The sequence below is a fragment of the Podarcis gaigeae genome, assembly GCF_964106915.1.
Source record: "Podarcis gaigeae genome assembly, chromosome: 9".
Lineage (NCBI taxonomy): Eukaryota > Metazoa > Chordata > Lepidosauria > Squamata > Lacertidae > Podarcis > Podarcis gaigeae.
This window is the reverse complement of record NC_139685.1, coordinates 20,944,216-20,957,168: the sequence shown is the minus strand read 5'-3', so window position 1 is coordinate 20,957,168 and position 12,953 is coordinate 20,944,216. Positions and strand designations below refer to the sequence as shown.

The 12,953-nt window shown below is 43.8% G+C and overlaps 1 protein-coding gene across 1 annotated transcript in view; it reads left to right on the top strand.

Moving 5' to 3' along the window:
- The window catches only part of GABRB1 (gamma-aminobutyric acid type A receptor subunit beta1), an 84,474-nt gene extending 73,738 nt beyond the window's left edge, over window positions 1-10,736 (top strand). Inside the window, exons 6-9 of the mRNA XM_083755008.1 lie at window positions 1,517-1,654; window positions 1,749-1,901; window positions 4,309-4,550; window positions 9,731-10,736. Of these exons, the coding sequence (XP_083611134.1) occupies window positions 1,517-1,654; window positions 1,749-1,901; window positions 4,309-4,550; window positions 9,731-10,078 (881 nt within the window). The 3' untranslated portion in view covers window positions 10,079-10,736. The remainder of the gene's footprint in view (window positions 1-1,516; window positions 1,655-1,748; window positions 1,902-4,308; window positions 4,551-9,730) is intronic.
- Window positions 10,737-12,953: the final 2,217 nt, after the last annotated feature.

The following is a 12,953-nucleotide window of genomic DNA, read 5'->3' as shown; positions in this document are numbered from 1 at the left end:
GAATTGTTTTCTGCTATAAATCAGGGGGGCCCCCTTGTCCAGGAGGATAAACATCTTGCCAAGGTTCTTAGGCAGCTGGTCTTCTGCCTGGCATGAAACATTTGAAAATCTTTAAGCTCATTTTAAAATACAGGCCCTAATCAAAAATATAAGCTTTGATAAAAATGCAGGCTATGATTAGATGCCTCACTGATAGGTGAATATCTTGATGGGCAGCTAAAATATTGCACTCTACAAACTAACAAACAAATATGTATTGTGTTTGGATTGGGTCTGAAACCCAGTCAAAGCCCTTTTCTATAACCAGCCATTTCCCAATCCACCGGTACCTGATTCAATCTGGCTGCTATTTACTTTCACTGTGGTTGCAGAGTTTAACATGAATCTTGCCTTCAGATGCAAAGTTTGCAAATGGTAGTGATGCAACATTCACATGTGGGATGAGTGAAAAATAGGTGTGAAGCGTAAGCAAACCGTAAATTGAAAACTGCAGGGATTTTGATTTTATTTTTAAGTCAGATAGTTCTTGCACAAAGCAGGGAGGTATCTTGCAAGTCATGGCTGCCCCCTGCAGCTGGTTTCAGGGCTCATTCAGATCCTGCTCAGTCAGAGAAATGCTTATTTTGCAGCATGTTTGCTAACCATTCCTTACTGCTTACCTAAGCCACGTGTTTCACTTTTCTACCGGGACTAAGAAAAGCCTTGCTTTAATTCTGAGTATGGTTTCACTGTTAAATCTGTGAGAGGCGCAGCACAATCCTATGCATGTTTACTCAGAAGTAAAGCCCAATTGCATTCAGTGAGGCTTACTTCCAAGAAAGTGTGCATAGGATTGTAGCCTTATAGACATAGTGCCCATCATTCCAGTGACAACTTATGATTCAGGCCTAAATGCCCAAGCCCAGAACAGTTCCTCTGTAATATTTTACAGGGCTATCTGTTCTTCATCAATTATATTTCTTCCATTTACTATTGTTGTTGTTTTGTATATTTTATACAAATTGAGATCTATAATTTTATAATTTGTTATACTGTAATTGTGAAATTCCATTTTAAAAAATATTATTTAAATTAAGAAGAATAAGAAAGCCCAAGTCAGAACTTCTACAATATCTTCATGTTGCCTTTGATAGAGAGCTGGAGAAACATTTAAATAAATAGTCTTCAACTTTGGAACGGATGCTTTCTTTTATCAAAATGCAATGAACATTATATAAAAGCACAGACATAATATTTTGTTACTTTTGTTAATCTTTCATTTGTTTCTCATGAAAAATAAGTGGCTTGGTATAAAATCTGGTGATGAAAGCTTATTTATAATTTCTAACCATCAGAAATTGCCCAACAAGAAATAAAATTAAAATGGCGGACATTCACAGTAATGGTCAGTAATGTTTGTTCTTATTTCATTTTATTGACATTTTATTGGCTTTGATATTTAATTTTACTCCTCAACTAATTTATAAAACATTTGGTCAACCAACTAACATACTTGGGTATATCTTTCCTATTGCAGATGGATACACAACGGATGATATTGAGTTCTACTGGAATGGAGGGGAATCTGCTGTAAGTGGAGTTAATAAAATTGAGCTCCCTCAATTCTCAATTATCGACTACAAGATGATCTCAAAAAGAGTAGAGTTTGCAACGGGTAAGCAGTGAGCATCCCGAGACATACTCTGGGAATGGCAGTAGAAAAGAGACATGCTGTGGTTTCACTTTTCCCTTTTTTATTTTTTAAATAGGGGCATACCCTCGGCTGTCACTGAGCTTTCGACTTAAAAGAAATATCGGCTACTTCATTTTGCAAACCTACATGCCTTCTACTCTGATAACGATTCTGTCGTGGGTATCTTTCTGGATCAACTATGATGCATCTGCTGCACGAGTTGCACTAGGTAATTTATTATTTGGACAACGAAGCTACTTATATATCCTTGGTGTGAGAGATTTATTCTTTTCATTTATTAATTCATTTTAGCATGTTAGAGGGCTCTATGTGCTCCATGTGTTGTGTTGTGTTGTTTTGGTTTTCTTTCTTCTTCTTTTTAAAAAAACCCATAATGGCACCTAACATCCTGGCAATTTTATACTACTGGTCATGTATCTCTTTTTTTAAAGTAAATTTCAAGTCCTTACAGTTGTGAAGATAGCGGTTGAAAGTATGGGGGAATTTCAGTGTATCCCAGAAACTGGAAAGGGAGGGTGTAAATAAGATTTCCAGAGCCATAATATATGAGTCATACCCTCCCAGTTCTAGTCATTGTGTTCTATCTTCTAGTTATTGCGCAAAACAAGCTTAGTTTGTATAATTTATACAGTTGCAGACCTTCTCTCTGCCTGGATCTCATGAGAAAATGATGGTGACTCTGAAAAAGAGTCATAAAAGATAATGTGCTATGTTGGCAATGCATCTTTGGCTGACCAAACAAAAAGCTTTTCCAGTTACAATAACCGATAGCTGATGGCAGTATGGGAAACTACCTTATATTATCCTTAACCAGGCTTCCTCAACTTCGGCCCTCCAGATGTTTTTGGCCTACAACTCCCATGATCCCTAGCTAGCAGGACCAGTGGTCAGGGATGGTGGGAATTATACTCTCAAAGCATCTGGAGGGCCGAGGTTGAGGAAGAAGAAGAAGAGGAGGAGGAGGAGGAGAAGTTTGGATTTGATATCCCGCTTTATCACTACCCTAAGGAGTCTCAAAGCGGCTAACATTCTCCTTTCCCTTCCTCCCCCACAACAAACACTCTGTGAGGTGAGTGAGGCTGAGAGACTTCAGAGGAGTGTGACTGGCCCAAGGTCACCCAGTAGCTGCATGTGGAGGAGCAGGGAAGCAAACCCAGTTCACCAGATTACGAGTCCACCGCTCTTAACCACTACACCACACTGGCCTTAACAATGTTACTACTTCCAAAAGTCTGCACCCTGTGCTCCCTATGAAAGTGCCATCTTCCAGCATGGGATGTAGCAACTATGCTGCTACAGTGGTGTAGGAATGCAGGGATTGGATGTCTATATATTTGTAAAATACATTTGCAATGTACAGGTGGGACCTGTTCAGGATTCTGCCAGATAGGCAGGTAGGATTCGGGATGCTCCATTCCATTCACCCCTCCCTAGTTTTGTCCCCCCTCTCAATAGTTAGCATTATATGCATATCCTCATTTAGCTGTTTCTGGTGAATAGGGGATAACTCCAAATGAAGGTGTATGGTTGTGTTGCTGCAGATGCACCGCATCGTTCCTTCTCTCCGCTCTCCTCCCAGCGGTCATTCCTCCTGTGGTCACTGCTATGGATACATGACCTGACTGCCTGTCTCTAGGCACTGTGGTCATCTTCAAGGGACTTCCACGCAGCAGGGTTGATGTTGCCAGCCTGTTCATGTCATGTTTGCGTACATCTTTGTAACGCAGAGTTGGTCTGCCAATGGGAAACCAGCTCCCTGCAGAGCACATCCTTGGGGATCCTGCCATCTTCCATTCTGTGGACACGACCAAGCCAGCGTAGAAATAATAATAATAATAATAATAATAATAATAATAATAATAATAATAATTTTATTTATTTATTTATTTATTTATTTATTTATACGCTGCCCATCTGGCTCGGCTTCCCCAGCCACTCTGGGCGGCTTCCAAAAAAATATTAAAATGCTGTAATACTTCAAACGTTAAAAGCTTCCCTAAACAGGGCTGCCTTCAGATGTCTTCTAAAAGTCTGGTAGTTGTTGTTCTCTTTGACATCTGGTGGGAGGGCGTTCCACAGGGCGGGTGCCACTACCGAGAAGGCCCTCTGCCTGGTTCCCTGTAACTTGGCTTCTCGCAGTGAGGGAACCGCCAGAAGGCCCTTGGTGCTGGACCTCGGTGTCCAGGTAGAACGATGGGGGTGGAGACGCTCCTTCAGATATACTGGACCGAGGCCGTTTAGGGCTTTAAAGGTCAGCACCAACACTTTGAATTGTGCTCGGAAACGTACTGGGAGCCAGTGTAGGTCTTTCAAGACCAGTGTTATGTGGTCTCGGCGGCCGCTCCTAGTCACCAGTCTGGCTGCCGCGTTCTGGATTAGTTGTAGTTTCCGGGTCGTCTTCAAAGGTAGCCCCACGTAGAGCGCATTGCAGTAGTCCAAGCGGGAGATAACCAGAGTATGTACCCCTCTGGTGAGGCAGTCTGCAGGCAGATAGGGTCTCAGCCTGCGTACCAGATGGAGTTTGCTATTCGTATATAGGATTTTAGCAGGTTTGTTGGTGGCATCTTTCTGCATGAAGCGTTGCCTTGTATACCGAGCTCTTTCCTTCCTCCTAGGGATCACCACTGTGTTGACTATGACCACCATCAGCACTCATCTCAGGGAGACACTGCCAAAGATTCCCTATGTGAAGGCAATTGACATCTACCTAATGGGCTGCTTCGTGTTTGTGTTCCTTGCCTTGTTGGAATACGCGTTTGTGAACTACACCTTCTTCGGCAAAGGCCCACAGCATCAGAAGAAAGCAGCTGAGAAGGCCAGCAGTGACAAGAGGAAACTGGAGATGAATAAAGTTCAGGTAACTGGTTGCCTGAGTTTTCATATATTTCCATTTATGTATATCAGGGTGAGGTTGAGAAGGAGGAAGGAAGCAGTACCTCGGGAAACCCTTCCAGAGCTATTCTCACTTGTGCCATATGACAGAATTCCATATGGAATATTTGTATGCAGCACAGGACAGGACAGCGATGAAAATGTTGACCTAGTACAGGGGTCAGCAAATTTTTTCGGCAGGGGGCTGGTCCACTGTCCCTCAGACCTTGTGGGGGGGATGAACGAATTCCTCGGCCCCACAAACAACCCAGAGGTGCATTTTAAATAAAAGCAGACATTCTACTCATGTAAAAACATGCTGATTCCTGGACCATCCACAGGCAGGATTTAGAAGGTGACTGGGCCGGATCCGGCCCCCAGGACTTAGTTAGCCTACCCATGACCTAGTATGTGGCATCTGCGAAAAAGGCAAATTTCATGCTAGGGATCAAGAAAGGAACTGAAAATGAGACTGCTAAAGTCATAATGCCATGATATAACTCTATGGTGCAAGCGTATTTGGAGAACTGTGTACAGTTCTGGTCACCTCAGCTCAATAAGGATTTTGCAGAGTTGGAAAAGGTTCAGGAGAGGACAGTCAAAATGATCCAGGGGAAGGAGTGACCTCCCATATGGAAAGGTTGCAGCCATTAGGACTTCTTAGTTTGAAGAAAAGGGAAATAAGAGGTGACATGATAGTCTATAGAATGGAGTGGCATGGAGGAACTGGATGGAGACATACCCCCTCAAATAATACTAGTAACATAAAACAGTTGTGCAGGGAATATGCATGTGGACCATACTGTCAACCCCAGCTGCTATCATGCAGGAAGAGAAAATGCAAAAGCAAGTCAGGGCAGAGCAAAGGTGAAGGCAAACCACAACAGAGTTGGAAGTTCATATCAGTCAGGCAGTAGGACATGACCCATTTGGCCTTTTTGCTGTTGAAATGCTTCCTGGCCATCTTAGTGGTTGTAACCACAGGCTGAATTCTCACCAGTTGCCAGTCCCGACAACTTTACTCTTTGGTGAAGATACACTGAAGCAGTGGCGACTGGCACCAGTAAGGCAAAAGGCAGGGAGACCAGCAGCCAATGCAAGATCGAACCATTGAATTCTGGGTTGTTCCCCAGAATCCTCCCTGCTGAGTTCTACAAGGGCCAGTCTGAGTCTAAGGAGGACGTAGTTAAGAGCTAATGCTGCCACACTCTGTGCTGGTTATAACTAAGAAGACAGGCAGGTGGGGGGCTGGTTGAATGCAGCATGAGGTTGGTGGGTCAGTGTCCCATTCCCCCTAATGGACCAGCCTCCAATGGGTCATTTTCTTTTACGTGTGGATTCTGAAATGGACTGGATTGGTGGCCTTTGATCTCCCAGATGGGGCCATTTTGACAATATCATCCTCTGCCTTCTTTTTATTTCTTTTTTGCTATTGCCATATCTATTTAGATTGGCCTTCCCCTTTTGTCTCCATTCATCTTTCTCCTTCACTCTACTTTTGTAGAAGTCTCTGAAATATGGGATCTGAAAAAAGCTCTGTGGGTTGGATCTCCCTACCCTTAACCTGCGCGGAAATGTCACATGCTGGATAATTGTGACGTTCTTTCCTTTTGCAAGTTATTTATCAACTGACCTAAGGTTGGAGATAATAGTTCTTCTAGGAAGATGGGCAGTCATTTGTGGGTATGTGGGCAGTTGAATAATAATTTCTCCCTGTTCTTTTGGTCACCAGGCCATTTAGCCTTAACTAGGCACATAATTTTCTATCCATAGCAATTTTGTCCTGAACGTAGGACACCCTGTACATGTTTCTTCACAATGGAAAAGGACCACATTATCTACTGAATCACTTTCCATTGCCCAGTCTGTAACACTGGGCAAACAGAGAATTTGGGCAAAAAAAGGTGCACCAGAGAAGAAAAATAGAGATTATTATCTCCTTCCGTTTGGGTGAATGTGTTAATTTGTTAGCAATCATGATAAACTCTTTGTTATGAATTGCAAAACTTATAATTCAGAGAAAATGAATAGTCTGATGATTTATACAGAACAGGGGTCTCAAAGTGATTTAGAAACTCATTTTAAAATGTAGCAGGCTCATTCATAACACTTTAAATTAAAGCAGTAATTCATCCAACACTTGCCTTGTAATAAGCAATGAGTGCACAGTACTTTAAATGAGGGGACTCACATGAATCATCAATATAAACCATTAGCATTTGTCAGTTATTAGTCTTTACAATGGAGAAAAAACAACAGAGAGATATTAATGCTATTTGCGCTTCTATTGCAGGTGACTATATAACAAATCTGGGAAGGCCTTTAATTTGCCAGTTGAATTGTTCAGTAATTAAAAGACTATAGATGTGCAGTTCATTCAGGCAATAATAACAACAGCCTGTGGTATTCTTGTTGTTCGTTCCCTGCATCTTATATTCCAGAATGGAGTGTCTCTGAATATGGAAGTTTAGCTATCATGGCTTAATAGGCACTGATAAATTCAATCGATGAATTCGTCAAATCTTTTTCTAAAGCTAGACACCATCACTAAGACTTTTTCCTATTAAAACAAAAACAAAAACCCTTCCACCTTGAATTATCTGCCATGAAGTTCCTGCAGAAGATTCTGAGGAAAGTTATAGGGCAGAGGTGGGGAACTTGTGGCTCTACAAATGTCATTGGATTACAGCTTCCATCATTCCTGACTATTGGCTCTGGTGGCTGGGAGTGATGAGAGTTAGACTTCAGCAGCATCCAGCTGTTGGCAGGGCAACAACGTTCACATGAGCTCACATCACTGGTGTCACTGTGGCTTACTGGGAAGGAAAGGGCTAAGATGGCAGTGTGGTTGGCATGGTACGAATTAACTGGTGGACCCAATCCAGCATACTCAGGCTTCGCTACCACCTCACCCCTCTCCCTCCTACTAAGCCACAGCGGCACTGGTGATGGGAATTTGGGCAAGTGCCACCACCCCACTGTGGTGATCACACAGGGTCCCCGGACATTTCACCATGTATTGATCCCTGTGCCACCACTTTATTTCTAGCTGCCACCACCCAGGCCCTACCTGGTACAATACTGAGTCCAGTCAAGGTTAAATTGGAACGTAAACTTCTGTTTATTTACTGCAGTTTAACAAGCGTGTGGTTTCATAAACGGTATCAGTCAATTACAATCATGGGGTGCCTATCCAGACCTATAACTTCCGCTACCTGCCCTCACTCACTAAACCACCTCTCAGATATTTGCTTGTCTTCCTAGCCCCTAACTGTTCCTGACTCAGCTTATTTCGCTACACTAACTCAACCTCCCCACAGACTCTATCCCAATTCACTCCCACTCCAACCAACCACCCAACTCCCAATGAACTCCTCCCTTCGCGCCTCCCAGAGCTGGTTTTATAGTCCCTCTGACTCCAACCCCTGGGTTCTGATTGGGTAACCTGTTTAACTATTTCACCTCCAGCCCTCTCATATGTTAGCGTCACACCCACCAGCAGGTTTCCCATTCAGGCTTATTGGGCAGCTGTGCTTGAACTGAGAATGCACACTGAATTCTGTGACTGAACACAGCTGGGAGAAGCAGGGGGGTCACCATTACTGGGCCAGCCATTCTTCAGGAAAGCTTGCCATTGTTACCTATATTCTCTGCAAATATTCACCGATTAGCTTCCAAGGAATCCCAGAGACTCCCAAATGCAGTCTGGAAAACCCCTGCAATAATTACAGGTTGAGCTACTGTCCTGTGGTCAACAATAATGGCTGCTCGTCCCAGTACACTGCATTTCAACCAGCGCAACATTTATTTCACTGCACATTCCTTCCTTAGACTGAATCCTTAAATGGACACCTGGCAAGGGCTATGAGGCTGCTGGGTGACTCTAGGTCCTGTTTCTTCGAGGGAGATAATGACTGTGAACCTCACAGAGACTGTAATTTCAACAGTAAACAGTTCAATTACACTGGGCCATTAAGGTGGACACTACTGTAGGTAGTGCTGGGACGCGGGTGGCGCTGTGGGTAAAACCTCAGCGCCTAGGACTTGCCGATCGCATGGTTGGCGGTTCAAATCCCCGCGGCTGGGTGAGCTCCCATCGTTCGGTCCCAGCTCCTGCCCACCTAGCAGTTCGAAAGCACCCTTAAGTGCAAGTAGATAGATAGGTACCGCTTTATAGCGGGAAGGTAAACGGCGTTTCCGTGTGCTGCTCTGGTGCCGGTTCGCCAGAGCAGCTTCGTCACGCTGGCCACGTGACCCGGAAGTGTCTGTGGACAGCGCTGGCTCTCGGCCTCTAGAGCGAGATGAGCGCACAACCCTAGAGTCTGTCAAGACTGCCCCGTATGGGCAGGAGTACCTTTACCTTTACTGTAGGTTACGTGTGTAGCACAGGTGAATATTACTTACCGCCTTCCTACCACTTCACTTACTTCTAGCAACTTCTGTTAATTTTTAAATTTTAATGAGGGGTGAAAAACCCATAATAAATCCAAGTAAAGATTTCATTAGCCATTTGACTATTCTGAAGCACTAGTACCTTCCTGATGTTCTGTGAAGATAGGCAGTGGGAACCAAAGAATAATCAGTATTATTACAGACAGAAATGACTGAAAAAGGGGGCGGAGACTGGAAGGTTACAAAATACCAGTGTTCCCATTAACTAAAACAATATCCAGGTTCTTTCTCAGATTCCTTTTTCTCATTTCCTCACCAACGTTGGCATTGGAAGGCCCTCGTTGTCATTTCCTATCATGCATTTTGTTCGTTATCATCTCACTCATTTGCCAGTGTGCCAAACATCACCAGTGGCGTAGCGTGGAGGACCCAGGGGTGGTTGCCCCAGGCTCAAAATTGTTAGGGGTGCAAAATTTCAATACCCAGTGCTGCCTCAATACATTTGCGTGCTTCCGTTGCTGGACTGCATTGTAAACGGCTTCTCCGTGCAAACCAGGAAGTGACATCTCCAGACAACGGAATTACTCTTCTTATCTCTGCAGCTGTGATCTCCTGGGTGATGTAGACAGCGTTAGGCAATTGAATGTGCATGCGTACTTAGTTTCCCTCCCTCCCACCCCTTAGTGCAGCCTCAGGCACTGGCAACCCGCGCTACACCACTGAGCACCACTAAGGGATTAAGAGACCTTCTCTAAAGCCATGCTCCTTCTTTAGATTGACGCCCGTGGGAATATTCTTCTTACTACCCTGGAAATGAGAAATGAAGTCAGCAGCGCCAATATGCTGGCAACTTTGAATGACCCGAGAGCTACCATGTACTCCTACGACAGCGCCAGCATCCATTACAGGAGGCCTGCCACCACAAGGGACCTCTACAACAGGAGCACTTTGGATAGACAGACAACCCATCAAAAGGGACGCCTACGGAGAAGAGCATCGCAGCTCAAGGTCAAAATCCCAGATTTGACTGATGTCAATTCCATAGACAAGTGGTCCAGGATGGTTTTTCCTATCACGTTTATCCTTTTCAATGTGGTCTACTGGCTTTATTATGTGCACTGAGTTATGCTGTGATCCCTCCACCTGCCTAGCCCAGACTCCTGTTCTCAAATTTGCCAACCTTAAAGACTGTTGTAGCCGCAGTGCTACATATTCAAGGTACAATATTCAGCCATTCTGTGGGTTAGGGTGCCCTTTTAACCATATCCCAAAAATCAAACCATGTTTACTTCAAAAAAGAAGACAGTATCTATTTGAACACGTGCTCATCCTTTTAGATCTGCTTTCAAAGAGCGACACTGAAGAAACAAGTGCTACCCCTCTGTTTTGTTCTAAGGTTATTTCTGGTGATCTTTCCTTTCTTTTTTCTTAGCATTTAAAACATGGCGTGAAAATTCTGCCTTATTTTCCAAAACACATACATTGTTCCTAACCATAGGCTTGTTCACACATTACACTGAACACAGGTACCAGCTCTCTCTACACATGTACAAGTGTTTGTGTAAAAGAGTGTGCAGCTAATTTGTTGATTTGTACATCTCAGCACAGGTATACACTCATGGAATGTTACATGTTTGTGTGTACAGCTCAACTATTTGTGGACACAGATTGTACACTCACGAAACATAACGTGTGAACATTCCTAGTACTACAATACTATTTGCCAAACAAAGCTCAAGTGTTATTCAAGAAAAGGCAAAGCTACAGCTGTATGCGGATTTAATCAATAATCGATTTAATCTCATACAATTATTTTAAGGGAAACTCTGTTTGATTAGGTGACAAGTCTAGACAAAACACCTAATGTGTGTCTTTGGGATCTGGGCTCGATGGCTGGTCTACAGCACAAATGAAGCTGTACCAACATTACATACTAAGGGTTGCTGGAAGAAAATAAGTGCCAATTCAGATTTTGCCTTTCCCGCTCTGTCATGGTGTTAGTTTTGTGAGAACACACTGGAGTCTTTATTAGCAATTCCTGGCCCCTATCAGAGGACGTTTTTCTCACTTTTTAGGAGCTAAAGTAGATGTGGTACTCCATCACAGGTCACCAATGACTGGTGCCTGAGGGCACACATCAACTCACAGGCGCCCAAAGGATTCCCTGCTCCCCACCCCCAATTGAAATTAGGCTTGATAAAAGCATTCTAACGTAGGCAATAGAACAGACTGTGGTGTGCGCTTGACTGTAATATGTGTTTGTGGTACCTGTAGCAGTTTCTCTGGTATGCGGGTGTGCCCATGCGCCCGAAAAGGTTGGTGACCCCTGAATTACACAATTGGCCACTGTCTGCTTGGGTTCCTTTTCCCCTTTACTTAATAGGCATCCATGGCCTTGTGGAAAGAGGGTCAGCAAGAAGGAGGCTTGCAGTGCTGATCTGGATAGTCACCCCCATCTCCGTGGCTGCTGCTTATCCTAGGAGGGAAGCTGTCATTGGTACCAGTGGGAATTTCCCTCCTAGTGCAAATGGAAGTCACAGGGAGCAGGGTGCAATCCAGTAAAGGGGATAAATGCCCCCTTCTGCAACTCCATGGTACCCCAGCCCCACCCCAGCATGCAAGGAACCCGAGCTGGAATACAAACTCCATCACCCTTTATTTTTGGCCATGCTGGATGTTGGTGCAGAGATAGAGATAGAGATAGAGATAGAGATAGAGAGAGAGAGAGAGAGAGAGAGAGATTAAAGGAGAATTATTGGGTGCCACGATCCAAGATTGGGGCAAGTACTCTTTGGTGAGAGAACCCACAGGGATTTATTATCTCAAAATATGCCTCGGAATTAAATGTGGAGATATAGGCTGTTAGACCTTTAAAATATGTGACCCTCCAAGTGAGTTCATTATTTATTTGTTACATTTATATAATACCTTTATCTTCCAAGATCTCAAGGTGGTGTATATAGTTCTCCTCTCCCCATTTTCATCCTCACAAAAACCCTGTGAAGTAGGTTAGGCTAAGAGATGGCGACTGGCCTACGGTCGCCAGTGAGCTTCATGGCTGAGTGGGGTTGCTGGCATGGCAGGGTTCTAAAATGTCCCCTTAATAGATCTCTTTTCAACGTGTCCCTCTTTCCCCAGGCATAGGAAAAGACCACATACTTGGTAAGTTTAAAAATGGTTTGCTTACAAACTCTCCAAAGATCAAATTCACCTGCTTTAGAAAGTTGCACAGGCATTAAAACTTGGCTTAGATAAAAATTTATAGGAATAGAGGCATGTGGCTAAACTGGAGTAACCAGCTCAAACCTTTTCACATGATGAGTTCATCAGGTAGACTGGAAGACAACAGTGACTTGATTACCCAGTTCCTCCCAAGTTGAGGGGACATTGGCATATATATATATATATATATATATATATAACATACCACACTATATCTGGAGGTTTCAGGGCGGTTCACAGAATAAAATCAAAATATGAATCCACAAAATACATAATCAAAATAAAAACAACCCTATTGCCCCCCCCAAAAAACCCCCACACATTTTAAAAGGGCATAGGATATCAATCAAATCAACCAAAAGCCTGGTTAAAAATGAATACTTTTGCCTGGCGCCTAAAGGTGTATAATGAGGGCGCCAGGCAAATTTCCCTAAGGAGAGCATTTCACAGAAGGGGAGCCACTGCAGAGAAGGCCCCGTTCTCGTGTTGCCACCCTCTGGGCTCTCAAGGAGGAAGTACACAAAGAGGGCCTCAGAAGATGATCTCAGCGTCTGGGTAGGTTCCTATGGAAAGAGGCGGTCCTTGAGGTATTGCGGCCCTGAGGCGTTTAAGGCTTTATAGGTCAAAACCAACATTTTGAATTGGGCCTGGAAACTAATTGATAGCCTGTGCAGTTGGACCAGGATCAGTGTAACATGCTCAAACCGTCTTGCTCCAATGAGCAACCTGGCCGCTAAATTCTGCACTAGCTGAAATTTCCCAACTTCAGAGGCAG